At 41.8% G+C, this 19195-nt stretch overlaps 1 protein-coding gene across 2 annotated transcripts in view; it reads left to right on the forward strand.

Moving 5' to 3' along the window:
• ZNF521 (zinc finger protein 521) overlaps window positions 1-19195 on the forward strand; it is a 374463-nt gene that overhangs the window by 206989 nt on the left and 148279 nt on the right. For both annotated transcript variants that reach the window (XM_029069715.2, XM_029069714.1), the window contains one exon: window positions 5353-5437. In XM_029069715.2, the coding sequence (XP_028925548.1) occupies window positions 5353-5437 (85 nt within the window). The remainder of the gene's footprint in view (window positions 1-5352; window positions 5438-19195) is intronic.

Genomic DNA, 19195 nt, shown 5'->3' on the forward strand with positions numbered 1-19195 from the left:
TTCCAGGAAAGGTCGCCAGAGCCACCTTCTTCCAGTTTGGGACTGGGGTTTCGCCCTGCCCATCCCAGAGCTGTCAGGAACCTCTCCCCATTTTGTCTTTCCTCACCCACTCCACCCTCTTCCTGTCCTTAATAAGCTTGATTTAAGTGGTGTAGACTCACCAAACTTTCGACTCATATTAGCAGATGAGGGTAAATCAAACTCCAGTGGACCAATTTGCTCTTTTAATTTTGAATTAGTTGGGTAAGCGTCCAGGAAATCCCCTGGGAATTTAACAGCTGGAATTAGTAGGAACACCCCCCCTCCCGGCTTTCTGCTTCCTCTCCATGATAATATAAATTGTGGTATCTGTTAAGTGCTTGCTATGTGTCAGGCACTGTACTAAGTGCTGGGGTAGATTTAAGGAAAAATTGGATTGGAAACAGTCCCTGGGCCATATAGGGCTCACATTCTTCATCCCCATTTTACAGATAAGGTAACTAATAATAATAATAATGGTATTTGTTAAGCACTCAGTGCCAAGGACTGGTCTGAGTACTGGGGTAGATACAAGGTAATGAGGTGTCCCACGTGGAGCTCACAGTCTTACTCCCCATTTTACAGATGAGGTAACTGAGGCATAGAGAATAATAATGTAATAATGTTGGTATTTGTTAAGCGCTTACTATGTGCCGAGCACTGTTCTAAGCGCTGGGGTAGACATAGGGGAATCAGGTTGTCCCACGTGGGGCTCACAGTCTTCATCCCCATTTTACAGATGAGGGAACTGAGGCACAGAGAAGTTAAGTGACTTGCCCACAGTCACACAGCCGACAAGTGGCAGAGCTGGGATTTGAACTCATGAGCCCTGACTCCAAAGCCCACGCTCTTTCCACTGAGCCACGCTGAGAAGTGAAATGATGCCCAAGTTCACACAGCAGACAAGAGCGGGGATTAGAACCTAGGTCCTTCCGACTCCCAGGTCCGTGCTCTGTCCGCTAAGTTACCCCTGCTTCTCTCCCATTTCCCCACCTTCCTTCTAAGGGTTCAGTGGAACCACCAAAGGGTTTGAACCTGCACTTAGCCACAGAAAAAAGTTTCCCATTCAATAGTATTTATTTATTCAATAGTATTTATTGAGTGCTTACTATGTGCAGGGCACTGTACTAAGCGCTTGGGATGAACAAGTCAGCAACAGATAGAGACAGTCCCTGCCGTTTGACGGGCTTACAGTCTAATCGGGACTCAGCAGTGAGTTTCCCAGCAGTGAGCCAGCTTTCTACCAATAGGCATGCCAGTTCTCAGACCCTTCAAGATTCTCACTGCATCTTCTCCCTGGGAAGGCTTCAGAGTGGGACTCTACAGTGTCGTCACCTTTCTGGTACAGTCCAACAGGACTGTGAGATCACTTTGAGTATGGTCTCACGTTGTTTGCTCACAACCAAGTTCCATGCCTATTAGAAATGTAGCCAAAACTGATGGACTCTTCCGTTAGGATCTTCCGAGACGGAGGCGTGAGGAGTGAGCTTTTTGAGAGGATCACTTGTCAGACTGATTCTCAACATATATATATATATATATATATATATATATATATATATATATAAATACAGTCCTCAAGACCGTAAGCCCATTGTGGGCAGGGAATGTGTCTGGTAATTGTTATATTGTACTCTCTCAAGCCCTTAGTACAGCATTTTGCATACAGTAAGTGTGCAATTGATACGTTTGAATGAGTGACCTGGCATGTAGAGAGGGTGGTAGTTGAAGGTCAGGACACTGATGGAACTGATGACCTGGGAGGTATTGTATTGACTCTGATATCTTGAAATATGACTGTCATTTTGAATGGGGAAATGTCCTTTCCTTTCTCTTAAGTGGTTGAGTTAAGATTAGCTAAGTCACTCAGTTTCCCTTTGCCTCAGTTTTTTCATCGGCAAAGTGGATACGGAAGGTCCTCCCCCTTACCTAGATGCTGGGCTTTTAGTTTTTCTGAAGAATATTAGGAAACACTATATTTGTGTTTGCAGAAGTGTTCAATGAGGTATTTTCAAATGTTTTCATAGGTGCTCATTTTTGGAATCTGAATGAACGGATTTCAGAGGTGTTGAAATCTTACTTGAAAAAGACATCATTTCCAAACAAGTCTAAACATACACCTAAATATCATGTTTAGTGTTCAAAACGAACTTTGAATTACTATTAATTATCCTACTCTTTTTTTTTAAATTAAATTTTATGAGGTGTTCTTTCCTCAGAGCCTCCTAGTGCCTCAACCGAAGTATAACTGAAAAAAACAAGAATGTCAGAATGGCATATTTAAATTGTTCTCAAAATCAATCAAAAATAATGAGGTGCTGGGAAAAAGTTGTATCCCCGATAATTACATCTATCAGTAGCAGAAAACAAAAGAGAACAATTGAGAAATGACAACTCCACTCCCAAGCAGCACATTTTTTTTAAGGAGCTAATAAAAAGAGTCTCTTTTCATAAAGGTAGTGAATTAGCTTTTCAAGCCAACTGACAACTTCAGGGCAGAGAAAGGCCAAACTGGTACCAAACAATGGAAGTTCTGTTTCTACTTTTACCTACATTTTTTTAATAAAGGATGAAAACTGACTTTTTCTGTGGTATTTTTAGAGGACTTGATTTAGAGGACTTGATTTTTTTCTTTTGAAAATTCTTTTTCTAAATTTTCTCAAAGAAGGGGTAGTAATAGTTATGTTGCCTTATCACTGTAAAAAAACAAACCTTCAGAAACCATTAAAATCCCCACATCAAGGCCACATCACCCCTCAGTAAGGTAGACAAGCAGGGGAAACCAAACCATACTTCTTTGTTCATACTTAGGGAAATAATTGATTTAGAAATTTGAGAAAGTGTGAAAATAATTTGAGTTTGTGCATCACTGTTTGAAAAGTGCCGGGCTTAGCTTCAAGCTTAGATAGGGTCCTCGCTGAATGATAGAATTTGACTGTAGCATTTTAACACTGGAAAGAATTAGTGTCCAGTCCAGCAGCAGGGAGAAACACATCCTTCTTTCTGCTTAAAAAAAAAAAGGCCATGTGTATCTGGAAATATGACAAATCATTTTGAAAATGTAAGTGCTGCTGTTTTATTATTTTTGTTGTCAAGTGATTTTATTCTTTGCTAGTAGACCTCCAAAAGAAAAAAAGTCCATCCCTTCAACATATTCATCAGTCATAATTTCTGCAGACAGTTGTCGACATACTGTATGTTTTACTGTGCTAACAAGAGAAAAGACCAACCATTAAGTTTATGTTCCTTTGTTTTTCACCGAGGTCACATATCAGGAGCAGTGGTAGAAGTATGCTAATAAACAATATATAATGTTGATCACCTGGGAGTAAGAAATATTTTCTAACTAGTTCTTAAGGGAAATGATGTTAAAAAAGGGCTCTGATTGTTATTTATGCAATACACATTGCCCTATAGGTCTGCATCCAAAGCATCATGTAAACTACTCGGCAGAGTAAATCTTCCATTCTGATTGTCAGGGTTTTAAAAATCTGGGTTAGATTTAGATTCAGCACACTGTGTTGACAAGTGCTTATGATTCTGGCAGGTTTCCTGACTGCTTCAGTTAAAAATGCACCCACCCCAGTGGTTTTTCAGGCAGCTCTGGAAACATTTCCCAGAGAAATGTGAGAAGCAGCGTGGCCTAGGGGAAAGAGAACAGGCTTGGTTGTCTGAGGACCTGGGTTCCCATCCCATTTTGACACTGGTATGCCATGTCACCTTGAGCAAGTCATTTCATTTTTCTGTGCCTCAGTTACCTCATCCGTGAAAAGGAGATTAAGACTATGAGCTCCATGTGGGACATGGACTGTATCCCATCTGATTTGCGTAGATCTATCCAGCTCTTAGTACAGAGCCTGGCACTCAGTAAGTGCTTAAACACCCATACAAAATAAGAAATAAAAAAAGAAATGAAAATATTAGGGATGATTGATTTAACTCCCAGTATTTCCAATTTTAATCCTCAGAGAACATGGATACTGAAGGTGCTATTCTTCAAGCTCTAGAATGCCAGTATGGGTTTAAACTTTGTCGAGATTCATCAAAGTTTCAACATGGTTTATTAGAGGCATAGTCAAGGACCTGCATTTTCTCCTGAAAAATCCCTTTTGCCCAGTTTTGCTACAATTAGTTATACAATTAAAATCTTCTCCAAAGGCCTCAAGGTAAAGGAAGATTTTTGTCACGAGCCCTGAAGAATGCTTATCGCCGAGCTTCATCTCAGAACTGAATTTATTTTTTCAAGTAGAATTTTTCCCCATCTTTTGCTAGCAGGAGAGATATCCACTGGAGAGTCGGGGAGGGACCATTGAAAAAAAAAAGAAGGTGCTTTTTCAGTTTCCCAGAGGTTTTCATGCTGGAGAAACAAATAAGGGGTTTAAATAGCTTATCAATCGTGCCAGGCATAATAAAGCTTTGAACTCGTGAAATCTGCTCTCTTTAACCAGTCCCTCCCCATTGGCATGGAGGAGATGCTACATTTTTATAGGCTCCAAGCTTACTTTTGTGAGAACATCAGATAGATTCTGAGAGGCTCCTGTTTAGTCCTGGCTGTTATAACCAAATTATTCAAGCTTTAAAATAGCATTTTATCCTGGTCAACTTAGCTGGGATGTTGCCACTGGGCATCAGTATAATAAGTTGAGCCAATAAAAATGAGATTTACCGAATGCCAGCTCTATTTTCCCGACATCGGGAAACACTTTAGAGCGTTTGAATTCCCCTGGCTAAAGCCAGGCTATTAAGAAAAGGAACAATTTGGGAGTGGGATTAGAAGATGGCCATTGGTAAGGTATCCTGGATTCCAGTTTCATCATGGTTCTATGGCTCATGGACTCACCTGGGCTCCCAGGAATGTTGGGCAATTAAGCCTGGTGCTTGGGAATTCTGGGATCTCAAAGCCAAGTTCAGTAATGGAATCGATCTACTGGCCTGCGTTGTGACCTCGGGCAAGCCGCTTAACCTCTGTGACCCTCCATTTCCCCTTCTGTAAAATGGGAATAAAAAAATACCTTCCCCTTCCAACATCACAGGGGTGCCGCGAGGTGAGAAATGAGAATATTGATATGAAAGTACTTGGGAAAAAGTGTTATACAGATAACAGAGGATGATTATCTGAACTTCTGCTGTTTCCTTATAACCAGCCTTGACATGGTCTGGCTGTCAGTTTTTTTGTTGTTGAGGTTTTGATTGGACCAGTTATGCTGGAGAGGAAAAAAAAATCATCTTCTTTTACTTCCAGTGTTAATTTATGACCCCAAATCAAGGGTTTGGTGATCCAAAACGAAGTGGGTCCTGTTTTTAAGTAAACTTTGTCTACACTTGTTTCCTTAGAAGAAGACCTACCAGTGCATCAAGTGTCAGATGGTTTTCTACAATGAATGGGATATTCAGGTTCATGTTGCGAATCACATGATTGGTAAGTGACGCTCTAAATCTTACTAAAGATAGACGTTTCTCCTGCTCGTGTTCTTCATTGCCTATATAATTAAACAGAGTTAAGGAGGAATTAATTGTTCAGCTGTCAATGATTTATCCAGGCAGGACTGATATTTTTATTCATATTATTAGACCGGATAAGGCATTAGCACGTTTTATTCTCTGCAAGGGCTAGTTTAGACTTCTGCAGAGGATTATATATCTACTACCAGTCAAAGCACAGGTGATTAACAAATTAAACTTCTAATCATTTTTGCATTATTGAAAACAAACTAGCAGGAATGGCTAATGAACCGGATGTTAGTTTTCCATAGCGTTTCAGACGGGTTTTAATTTCAGAAATTATTATGGTAATGACACTACTGTGTGTTGCACAAAACCTCTTCTTTCTAAAATCCAAACGGGTGAGTTTTCGTCACGGGGAGAAAGCTACAAATAGAGGGCTTCGAACAGTCTGGGGAGAGTCCTGTTCATTTTTCCAAGGAAACAATTCCCTTCTCTTGGTCACCTCTAGCCTGGCTCACCTTTCCAGTGTCAGCCTTTCAAAGCCATTTGGCTGTGAATTGCCAAAGGCAAGCACAGTGTTTTCGTGGAAGACAATGAATACCCACTTCCTTCATCCCCTCAGATCACCTCAGAATCCTCTTAGTCCCCCAGGGTGACGAACCATATTTTTAATTTGAAAACCACTCAGCAATAACCCTGAGAGATCCACCAGACAATTAAATCTGATCAAGCAGATCGTTTGGCGGTAAAATTACAACGGCTATCAATCCGGCTTCCTTTTGGACCCGGCTCTTTGTAGCTGATCCTGTAAAGCCTGGTTAGCTGTCATATATTTTGCACTCGTTTCAGAATGTCATCTTCACAAGATTGACAAACAACTTGCGTCAGCTGCCCTATCAGCTGTCTTCTATCCAGTTTCCCAGTAACCTCCAGGAGCCTTCTCAAGCTTAGGAAGCCGAATAGGGTGGCTCAGAATTTCAGGTTAGATTATGGATTTCTCTAGGAAATTGAATTAATTGAGGCAGATCATCCCGAAAGGCACCCAACTGGTTTAAGGTGGGGGCTTTGCAACAGCTGCTATTTTGGAAAGTTTCAACCAATTAGAAGCAGGAACATATAATCTCCACCAAACGAAGAGAAAGGAGACATCAGTGCTCTAGTATGGTACTCTAGGATTTTGCAACATGGATTTGGTTTTTCACGCTTTCAAGATTGCCCATATTTAGAAGGAAGACCTTTTTTTTTTTTTGAACTTCTGCGTCATGTAAAATCTGGTTAAGTCATTCAAAGGGGAAACAGGAAATGCTGAGGAAATTAACCCCAAGTGTCTCCGCCTTTGTGTGAAATCTTGAGTTGCAATGTACCCTGAATAGTTTGAAAAGTGCAGTATGGTGCTGTTGGGGAAGAAGTGTGGCCTAGTCGATAAAGCATGAGCCTGGGAGCCAGAGGACACAGGTTCTAATCCCGGCTCAGCCACTTGCTTGCTGTGTGACCTTGGGCCAGTCACTTAACCTCTCTGGGCTTCAGTTTCCTCAATTGTAAAATGTTCTCCTTCCTTTTCTCTCTCCTACTTAGACTGTGGGCCCCCTGTGGGACAGGAACTGTATGTGGCCTGATTAACCTATGTCTACCCCAGCACTTAGAACAGCGCTTGACAATTAGTATGTGCTTAACAAATACCATTAAAAATCAAAAAGAGGGAAAAGGGTAGTATCCCAGATTGGGAAAGGTTTACTTGTAGTATGTCAGAGAAACTCAAGTGACTCTTTTCTTCCACTTCCCACCTGGTTTTGACTCCTAAGTAAAAGCTACCCTCTGTTACCCTGAACATCCTGGGCTGGTGAGGCATTAGCTTTCTGATTGAGTAAGAGAACTGCATTTGAGTTGCGGAAGAAAGTGCTTTTTAATGCCTTCAGCCAAATGATATGTATTCATATTTACTTTAAATTAAACCTTTATTTTTCTGTGAGAGCTGAATGAAGGTCATTGGTCAGGAAATGTAGAGGAAAATAGTTTCTTCTAAGTTGTTACATCAATCGTATGATACAGCTTCAAGGCCTAGCCATAGCGACACAGATTTACATCGATTTAGCGTCAAACCTGCCTAGAAAATACAGAGCTCACAGAACAGACACAGAGATTGACAGGTCCTAGCTTCTGGATCCGCTGAGATTATTTGTGCCATACTTTGTGTACTGTTCATCCCTTAATGCTTCACTTTATTAACTGATATACTTTCAGGTCTGGAAAAGATAACATTTCATTTTGGAATGCAAGATGACAAAAGTCTCTGTTTCCCAGTTTTCAACTTTATTCTGTCTGTGTCACTCACTGGATTTTCTTGGATTGTGTTTCAGTCAAATACTCGATCAATCCATAGTATTTATTGAGCTCTAGCCATGTGCAGAGACCTAGGCTAAGAGGTTGGGAGAGTACAGTTAGTAAACCCTATCACTGTCCTCAAGGACTTTACCATTTAACGGCAGAGATAGACATTAAAATAAATTACTAGTAGGGAGAACCAACAGAGTTGAAAGATATGTGCATTAGCATGATGTGATGGAAGGGGTGGGCTAGAGTATAAAAGCGCTTAGGAGGTTTAACTCAGTTTATCTTTTTTAAATTTATATTTATCTTTCATTTCTGACCCAACTAGGGTTTCCCTTGTATATCGTACTCTCCCAAGCGCTTAGTACAGTGCTCTGCACATAGTAAGCACTCAGTAAATACGATTGAATTGAATGAAATACGAATGACTGCTTGATTTCTACAGATTATTCTTGTGTCTGTTCCATTGAATCAAAGGGCCAGTGATATTCTCTTCAGGTACAAGCATAGAGAAATTCATTTTTCTAAGAAAAAGTAAATCCCATTCCTCAAATTACATAGATAATAATAAAATAATTGTGGCATTATTTATTTATTTATCTATTTATTTATTCCTTTCTTTTTAATGATATTTGTTTAAGCGCATACTATTCATTCAGTTGTATTAATTGAGTGCTTACTGTGTGCAGAGCACTGTACTAAGCGCTTGGAAAGCATAAGTGACGAAGACTGTACTAAGCACTGAGGTAGATACACAATAATGGATTGAGCACAGACCAGTCTTAATCCCCATTTTATGGCTGAGATACCCGAGACACAGAGAAGTTCAGCGACTTGCCCAAGATGACCCAGCAGATAAGCGACGGAGCCGGGATTAGCTTCGGTTTGCTAAACACTTACTAGGTTCCGAGCGCTTTACCGAACACTGGTTTAGGTTCAATGCTATCGGATCAGGCATAATCCCTTGCCCCGCAAGGGGGAACAGAAACCTAATCCCCATTTTACAAATGAAGAAACTGAAGCACAGAGAAGTTAAGTGAGTTGTCCAAAGTCAATCACACAGCAGAGAAGTGATAGAGCCAGGATTAGAAGCCAGATCCTCTTACTCCCAGGTCTGGACTCTTTCCACTAAGCCGCACTGCTAGGTGATTTGTAGTAGGAAAAATAATATGTTTTTGTGATTTAGGGACCTGGACCCATGAAAGTCTTTTATTACCTTGTGTCTACCTCGGTCCTTATTACAGTGTTTGGCACATTGTAAATGCTTAACAGATACTACAATTATTATTATTATTACTATTAATACTGTTCTTAGTGGTAACAACGAAAGAGGGAAGGGTATCACATTCAGGAAGGGTGTCACAATGACAAATTGTGGTTGTGGGTTTGGCTTTAGTTTTTGTTGGTTTTGTGTTAAATGCTAGTGTGACACTTAGGTTTTCAAATAGCACTGGCACGATTCTTCTGCTGGTTTATGAAGGACAAGTCTTAGTATTTTTTAGGTGATGTGGCTGTGTATATTTTTCATCTAATCCTAAAATAATTTAAACTAGACATTTAACAGGGGAGAGAGATTAGGGACTCTGAAAAGCTTCTTATTCTTTTCTGTGACAAGGGTATGTAGGGTTTTACAGATTTTATTTTACATTTCAATCAATCTAACGAGAGGGATTATGCCACCTAATGGAAACAAAAATCTGCGGATGACCCAGTGAAGTGTAAACTTCCGCATCTTTGATAATAAAATGATTTATATTTGTGTCTGAGCAGCCCGCAGACTTTGTTGCCCTGTCAGACTCCCTACAGCCCCAAGGAATCATCGGAGGACATTCGTGGAAAGAAAAAGTCCCTGCTCTTGCCTGGGACATGAGACCTCCAACTCATGTTTCAAAGACCAATTTGCTTCAAGGGATGAACACATCTTGAGGTCTCAGGGCTTATTAGTGAATGTATATTTGGAGATTAGATTTAATGATTGGTAAAAGGCCAAAAAAAATCTACCTCCAGCTCATTTTGATATTGTTCCAGTGTTCTCTGATTTCACCCAGTTCTGCCATAATACAAACGCATGTTTTCTTTATATGTTTTGGCAAGAACACGGTTAGGAAATTTTGTCCAGCTACCTGAGTTTGTTAGGGCAACCTGATGGTGGGAGAAATAGTTTAATGTGCATTCATGCTTGGTCATCTGCACATGGATGCAGAAATAATAATAATCACAATAATAATAATCATTGTTATTGTGATTATTATTATTTCAGCATTTCTTAAGTGCTTACTATATGCCAGGCACTGTACTAAGCGCTGGGGTGGATATAAGCAAATCAGGTTGGACACAGTCCCTGTCTCATGTGGGGCTCACAGTCTCAATCCCCATTTTACAGATGAGGACACTGAGGCCCAGAGAAGTGAAGTGACTTGCACAAGATCACACAGCAGACAAGTGGCAGAGCCAGGATTAGAACCCATGACCTTCTGACTCCTAGGCCTATGCTGTGTACACTACGCCATGCTGCTTCCAATAGGGTGAGCACAATAATGTTAGGTTTTTATAATGTGTAGCTTTGCAAGAAAGCAGTCCCGCAAAACAGAAGAACTAGGTACATTTAGAGATTTCCTTTTGACTGTACACATGAAGCAAAACTAGTGGACATCTTTCCTCAGAGAGGAAAGGCAAGAAAAGTTTTCATGTCTCCTTAGGTTGGTATTTAGGGAATGGCGAAGAAAGTTAGATCAGTGATTGGGCTAATAATAATAATTATGGCATTTTTTTAAGTGCTTACAGACACTGTATTAAGCACTGAAATACATACATAATAATCAGGTCAAACACAATCCTGTCCCACACAGGGCTACAGTCTAAGAAGGAGGGATGACAGACATTTCATACCCATTTTGCAGAGAGGAAATGGAGGCCCGGAGGCGTTAAGTGACTTTTCCCAAGTGACTTTCCAGCCGACAAGTGGCAGGACTGGAATTATAACCCAGGTCCCTTGCTCTTTCCATTAGGGTACACAGCTTCACTCCACCGCTCCACGCTTCTGTTCCCTTTGCCCAGTCAACCATTTTCCTTTCATTTCTGACAAAGAGAAGGAATGTTAATTTCCCCTCCTATTTTCCATTCAGGCGATTTGTTTATAAATTATCTAGCATGGACGGGAGTTGGTATATCAGGCCGAACCTCCTAGGGTTTGATCTCGCTCGTGCTAAATGGAGTGGGGTCCAGGGAGTTCAGATGTGTTTAACCCAGCAAAGGAACTGCTCCATATAAAATTATGAGGCTCAACAGTAGTAGTGTAAATGAGTAAATGCTCCGAATCGAGCGCTGTTAGGCATGAGATAATGTAAAAAGACGCCATTGCCAAGAACTATTTATGAGGAGCTTAATTTTTTCACTCTGATAATTCTTGACCAATAATTACCAGCCTCTAATTATCTATTTTAGTTAGAAAGAAATCTCGATCACTGTGGAAGTTGGCATTGCAACTGGCATAGAAATCCCCAAAGAGGTAAATGTGTTCCAAACAGCCACAGACAACTGTCTCATGAAACGTAGTGAGCAAATTTCAAGCTGCTGGCAGTACACAACGGAGCGGTACTTTTTTACCATTGTGGACTGATCAGGCTGACAAAGAAAATGATGAACAAGGACATTAGCTTCGTTGTTCACTGCTGTTCATGTGGATTATGGAAGACTTGGGGGTGGGTGGGCGGGGGTTAAGTGGGAATGGTCATTTATATCACTCAGCACTTATCTCACACCCCATCCAAGGAGCATGGAAAGCCTTCTAGTAATAAGTGAGGTATTGATTATGCACTTACTATATCCCAAGCACTGTACTCAGCGCTGGAGTAGACACACATCTACTCCATCGCATCACACATCCCACGCATCCATCGTGGGACTCGCAGTCTAAATAGGAGGTAGAACATTGAATCCCCATTTTACAGATGAGGAAACTGAGGCCCAGAGAAGTTAAGCGACTTGCCCAGCAGCGAGAGGCAGAGCTGGGATTAGAACCCAGGTCCTTCTGACTCCCAGGCCTGGGCTCTTTCCACTAGGCCACACTTCCAAGCTGGAAGAGTGGAGAGATGGGAGGAGAATGGAGAAAACGGGCTTTGCATAATGTTCTTTGTTTCACCCTTGTTGCTGCACGTCCACTATCGAGTAATAGTCTCTGCCTAGAAGACAGAGTAGAGATTGTCACAGTGGTGGCAAAGACAACCTGTTTAAAAAAAAGAATGGGAAAATCGGGAAAGAACAGTTAGGTAGACCCATCCTGAGATACTTAATAGGAGTGTTTAAAGTGCTTTTATGAAGCTAATCAGTTCATTCATCAAAGAAGGAAAATCGGAAACTGGAAACTATAAATGACAAGGGTGTATAAAATGCTGATCCAGAGATCAGGCACCTTTTTCTTCAAATCTGTGGTGTTAGAGTGTTTTGCCAAAGATAACAATTTTTTTCTTTTCAAAATGCACAGGCTAAAATTGAAAACTTTAAACTTCTTTGGACTTCAGATGATGGTGCATTCAGCCTGCATTTCATTACACGTTGAATGCATCACTGGTGGTAAGACAGAGGAAATGCCCAAATGAGCTTCGTATAGCCAGTTTTCCTGGCATGTGACATTCACACATTCTCAGTTCGTCTGACCCTCGGGTCGTGAATAGCATTCTTTTTCCTTCGCATATACAGTGGAGAGAGCGCTAATCTTCATTACACTTTCCTGACCTTAAATATCACCTACAGAGCATTCCAGCTTAAGTACTTTAGGCTCGGGGATAGTCTTAAACTAACATTGTGGAATCTATTGTCTAGGACTTTTAAAAAAGTCCAACAGATGGATAGAGCCTGCATTTTGTCTCTCAGGTTTCCATGATTTAAAATAGGAACTCAAAATTAATTCTGCCAAAAAAAACACACCTCTCTGCGAGATCCACCTCTCTGAGAATCTCCAACTTGTCCTGTGGCTCACAGGAGTCCCTTGTTGACCTTACCTTCGGGGAATGCCTTGGCCGAATGGCAGATGTGACCTGACTGTTTCAAAAACCGAGGGGACGGAGAAATCAGCATTTGGTATTAAATATGATTTTTAAAATAAGGGTTCATTTCATCAAGTGCTGGATTAAAAAAAAATAGAGAAAAAAGAAGATGAAATCTGTGCTGTTTGAGGCTAACAGAAAGCTACCCTCATGTGAGCAATGCTGGCCTCTTTGAAAAGCCCATAAAGGGTTTCTACATGGACCATACAAAAGGGATACTTTCTCTTTAATAGCCATCTGTACAGGAGAGATGAGAAGTGGGCCAGGTCATCTCTCCTCAGCTGTCATGATATTAACGTAGGTAATGGAGCGAGCTCTCTGTTCTGCTGGGTGTTGTTTTTCATAGATGTTCATCGATTTACACACATAATTCTATTTATTTCTTAGAGTCGGTCCAAGAGAACCGGGGAGAATAGCAAACACCAAAGCATCGCGGATGACTTTATCTTTGTGTGTAATGCAACTTTTGTCTAAAAAATGGTGTCACACCTACTGTGCAGATGGCCGCATGATTTGTAAACCAGCCAAAACATTTAAACAAATGTGCGATCTGGGGATAGATTAAATAAAGGATAAAATGGAGTGTGGGCCACAAATTCTAATAATCAGATGATTTTAAGTTGTGCGGAGTGTGGAGCGATGGTAGGAGTGATAGCGGGGAATGCTTGCCAATGACAGCAAGGTGCCTTACAGATCTCAGGATGGAGTCTGTGGTCTAGCAGGCCTCAGTTTGAGAACTGCACATTTGCTGTACAGCTGGCGGCTCTGTATGGGGACATCAGATAAAACTTATGTAAAATGAAGTGTTATTGCTTAGTATGAAATTGTTCAGAGAGGGAATTTTGCAGACAGTAACTGAAAACAGAATTCACGGTACCGAGGAAGCAGACTGTAAATATGAAGAGGGTTTAATTATCTCCGTGATTTCACCAAAAATCCAAGAAGGATTCGAGAAGGTGGCTTGTACAGCGGAAAAATGCATCAAGGCCTAACTTTGCTAGACTTGAAGGGAAGTGACAGATTTTGCATACTCTTTCCCCTTCCCTCTGCCGCCTTTTCAGACGTATACTTTTTTAAGGGACCCTCTGGTGTAGTCTCCTTTCTGTACTGAAATCGGCAATTCCAAATCCTGAGCCCGTTGTATATACGTGTATATATACATATGTATATGTATATGTGTGTATATATATGCATATATATATGTTTATACATATATATTTTTTCTGCCTCATATAACTTTTGAGAGAAACCATCTTGATGATGTCTTAGTTTCTGGGTCCTGCAATTAAATCCAAAATAAGGATGTATGCCTTGAAAAGATGCAATCTGGATTTATGCTTGTCCTTAACGATATGAAAGATTAAATAAAACAAAGTTTTGAATACATTAAAATGTAAAAATCCCACCACAACCTCTTGGAGATTTCTTTTAACCTTTTTTATGGTATTTGTTAAGTACTTTCTATGATCCAGGCACTGCATTAAGCGCTGGAATAGACGCAAGCTAATCATGTTGGACACAGTCCCTGTCCCACATAGGCCTCAGTCTTAGTCACCATTTTACAGAGGGGTCTCTGAGGCCCAGAGAAGTGAAGTGACTTCCCCAAGGTCACACAGCGGGTAAATGTCAGATCTGGGATTAGGACTCCTGGGCTCGTGCTCTCTCTGTTGGGCCATGCTGCTTAGCCTTAAGCTTACAGACCCTGACAGAGCCCAGAAAAATAAGAGGCAGCTCACCATTGCAGCCTTGTACCCGTCCCTTTCGGGAAAATATGGTCACGAAGATAGTGCCAAAATGACCAGTACCAGTCTTTGTTGAGCACCAGCCATCTTTCATGGGTAATGTACAGCTCTTGAAAAAGAAGAGCGTCCAGGTCAGAGGGTCAGGGTTGCAGTGACATGGGTCAGCCCAAAGATGTGATCCAGGGACCTCAATAGTGCCAATTCAGAGCGTAGTCCGACTCCCGTATTCGCTCGATGTCGGACGAACGCATCAGTTGCCGAAACTTACTGTCTGCTAGACAGTTGCCATCAGATGGAAAGAAAATAGTCAGCCCAGTTCACCTTGTGAACCTAGATGGGAAAAGTTTTCTCCGGTGGCCCGTTTCCCAGTCGGGTTCACCGGGGAAGGCCCAGCAGCCCGTGACCTCTGACAACCGCTGCCAAAGGACATCTCCTGACCAGCTCCGAACAAAGGAAGGAAGCCAATATGGAGGGCGGGTGTCAAACCTCGTCCGCTCGTATTGTTGCATTTGGAGAGCTGACGGGGTTCCGTAGGTCACCTTTAGAATTATGCCTATGACAGCAGTAGCTACCTGCCAAGATTGCAAGGTATCTCACAGCTCTCAGGATGGCGTCTGTGGCCTGGTAGGCCTCAGTTGGAGGGGTACACATTTGCTGTACAGCTGGCGGCACTGTATGGGGCAGGAGTGTGGGCTGTTAGGAGCTGGAAAGGAGACAAGCATGAAATTTCTTCTAACCCCAACTCTGTTTTTCTGTACTGTTGGCTGCTTCTCAGTTCCTTGACAAAAAAACCAATCAGGCACCCTTTAATCCGCCTGTGATTACCAGTGGTATAAAAAGAGTAGCATAATGAGGAAAAATGCCTCGTTTTGTTGCCTTCAAAAGCCAACAAATTGGAGTTAACTTGACAGGAAGTGGCTTAATAATTAGATTATTTATTTATTCCTGACACATATCCCCCTGTTACTAGTCTCAGGAGACCCCGTAGATGGTACGATTTTCAAGCTGCCATTACTTCGCTGTCTTCTGTGAACAAAGAAGCTACTGTCTATCAGTCAATTAAATGCACTCTTTAAGCAGAGGCTGAGAAGTCCTCAATGGATAGAGCCCTGGGACACTGTGGCTGATGATTCCTTTCTCTGTACTGTACATCACACTCTCAACTAAGGTCCCCACAGAGATGGAATAAAGTCATGCATTAAAATATCACTTGTTGATTTGTTTGCTAATGAAGAGCCATTGAAATGTTTGTGTATTTCTACGGCAAAATTGTTGATAAAAGGGACTACTGGCTTGCATAACTTAGTTCGTCTGCCGTGAGTGCTTATTTAAGACTTACTAAAATTAAAATCAACAAACAACTGAATTAGGAAAAAAAACTCACAGATGGATAATAAGGGTTTACTTGCTGTTTTCTTCCCACTAAATGGAGCAGGAGCAGAAAAGGAATGAGGAGAATGTTTCACCCTGTTATTACTGTCCTTGGTACCTCTCTTAAATTTCCTCTGACAGAGAAACGGGTCAATTCAAGGTAGCTGGGAGGGGCAGAGATTTAGGTATGGAGGGAGAATTAAAAAAAAAAAAAGCATCCCTTTCACCAGAAAGTTGACTTACATGTGTTTAATGACTTTGCTTGGCTGCCCATTAAGAAGGAGGACTGTTTCTGCAGGAATAATAGAATGCAAAAAAGGCATCCCTTTCACCAAAGAGTTCGCTTACATGTGTTTAATTATTTTGCTTGGTTGCCAATTAAGAATGAGAGTTGTTTCTGTAATAGTAATTCGAGACATAATTTTCCCTCCTCTCTGAACATCTGCACGTGTATTCTGCATAGTGTGGGGGTTGGGGAAGCAGTCTTTAGGATTGTACAACTTTTGGGGGGTGAAAAGCTGTCAGGGACCATCACCCCACCCCGCCAAGCACTGAGTCTTGCCTTTAGCCCCCCACCCCCCGATCCCTCCTATTTTGATTTCCTCATTTTGCTTTGGTGTGGGGTGAGGAGAAGGGAGTTGGGAAGGAGAGGGCAGTTGGAAATGCTCAGCTCCCTTGGTGTCTCTGCGCTCCCGGAACTCCAGTCTCTGAGGAATCACCACAGTGAAGGAAACTGGGGTCCTGTGTTCTTGCCCTTAGGAGGGCCAGCCCAGAGGATGGAATTCGGAGTCCTCAGTTAATGTTTAGACGGCTCTCTGCTGAAACGTTCAGCCATCAAATCCAGACATGAGATGAAAGCCATGGCCCTCAAAAAATGTCTTTTGTTTTTCCCTGCCTTTCTGAAGTATCGCCGATGCCAAAGCTCTTGTTTTCATGTGAACCTGACAACAGGCTGAAGAGAATTAATTCCTGCCAGGATCGGATTGGCCTGTTTCCTACTTCTATCCTGTTATTCCAAGTCATTTTGTTAGAAAAAGCTTAGATACTCCGAGGTGTTCTCTAATAGAAAATGAATTTGAAGCCCTTTCATTAATTGGTGATTAATACATTTCAGGATTAGTTTAAGCAAGGCCCTTCCTCCTGCCCAGTCAAGTATGTTCTGGTTAATATCCAATTATCTGCACCTTCGTAGTTATTATGTCTTAATATTTCAGATATGATAACCAGAAACTTGAGAGTAATACTAATGAGAACCATAGAGCAGGAATTAACCAATGACATACTCAATGATCCTTAGTGAAAAAAGAATCTACTCTCCCCTGAACACAGGGACTCCTCTACATTGGCCGAGCGTTATGGCTGCCTTCCGTTAGGGAAATGGAATCCTTTCTCTTAAACAAATTTCCATTGGCTTCCCTCTCTGTGTGTCCACACCTGGAGCATGGCTGGTGTCTGTGGTTAGATTCCATTGTAGGGGTAGAACAGTCTGGAACTTCTTTTTCCCTTTTTCCCTCTGGTGGACCCATAACGCGGCTCTTCCTTCCTCCTCCCCTGCTACCCCCTATTTCTGGATTCCCTTCAATCCTCACATTTCCCATTCTCACCTCTCCACCCCCAAAAATGTCTCCCCCCCATTCCTTTTTATTTGAAGGAAATATCCCTTTGGACCCACCTCACAGGGTACTGGCTTCTTTCAACTGGACTTAGGCCACTGTAGCCTGCCTTGGGTGGGTGTGAGCCTCTGCAAGTCATAGAGCTTTAAATAGTGTGTCTTTGTGCTTGCCCCCATTGTATGTTGAATTGTAATGAAGCAACATCAGTAAATTGCAGTGAAGGGTGATTGTTGGACAGGGAGAACTACAACACCTTGGGATCCATTTACACCAGATTATTCTTTTTATTGTTATTATTACTTCCCATCTTCTTCCCTCTCTTGCCATCAAACTCGATGTGGGCCACCAATGTAGCACAGAGGGAATCTTTGGGAACGTTGTGGACATCATTTTTCCTCTTAGGTACACACTGATCACAGTTCAATTCTAAGCTCAGGTGTCCAGGGTGGCTCCGCAATGCCTTATTGATGCCACTTCGGTTTGTTGACTGAGATCGTAATGGTTTTCATCATAAACTTCTTAAAAGAATGACTTTTCTGTGGGTAAAAGTCACAGGCATTTCTGCTCAACCTCTTCAGGACTGGAGCTACTCGGAACTTGAAGCGGAACCCAGATTCCACTCTCTTCTCCCTTCCTTTCCCCCTCCCCCGCAAAGGTTTCATAGTTTATGAAACTGGCAGAAATGGGATTACCCACAAGAATCCTTTTTTATTATTATTATTTAGTCTGTGTCTTTGCTTTCTTCACCTGGTAAATTAAAACTGTCTCATGGACCTGGACCAAGGCACCCCGTGACCATTTCATATATTCCCCATATTCCTCGCCTTTCCCTCCCACTCCCTCTGGCCACTGCCTCGATCCAGTAAGTAACCGGGAAATAATGCAGATGAAGACAGCAATTTCATGCCCTGATTCAACGACACCTCATCAGTGAGATTTGTTTTCAGCCCGAGGATATTTATCCGTATATTTTGCTTGAATGTTAATCTCCCCGTTGTCATCATCTTTCAGTCTAAGACCATTTATTTTCCTAGATTGTTTTGCCGCGCTTTTTCTGTTTCTCGTCCTCTAATATGGGGCTCCTGTGCAGCTTTCACAGCAAAATTCTGAAATTAGAACTGACACACCTTCAATTGAGCGCTCGAATCTTTTACAACCGCCTCGCCAATGACGCCAGGCCTCCGCCATTCGGCCGTGAGGGCTTCCGACTGAGGGCCAAAGAGCATCGATTTTTAGCTGTCATTTCTAGCACACACACGGTAGAATTGAAATTTAAACCTTAATCCACTCTGTAGTGCAATTAATTTTTAATGCACAGTAATACTAATTGAAATAGCCTGAATTTAGTAAGTCACCACAAGACATTTCGAAAGCAGGCATCTCCACTGAGAAGGGGGAGGACATATAATCACTACCCCAGTGTTTACAGAATTACTGCTCACTCGGCAGGCAATCCAGCGGAAAGAGACCTTTCTATAAAACAGGGTACATTGGGTTAACTCTCCGTGAATTGGAAGGGCTTTTTGGTGAATTCTGGCCGACCAGAGTTAGGGGCTGGGTTCCCGTTCCAGCCATAGAGGTCCCTTTTGAGAGGTTTATTTGGGATCAAGTGTATAGAAGGTAAATCCCCAAC

This window comes from Ornithorhynchus anatinus, chromosome 7, assembly GCF_004115215.2.
Source record: "Ornithorhynchus anatinus isolate Pmale09 chromosome 7, mOrnAna1.pri.v4, whole genome shotgun sequence".
Lineage (NCBI taxonomy): Eukaryota > Metazoa > Chordata > Mammalia > Monotremata > Ornithorhynchidae > Ornithorhynchus > Ornithorhynchus anatinus.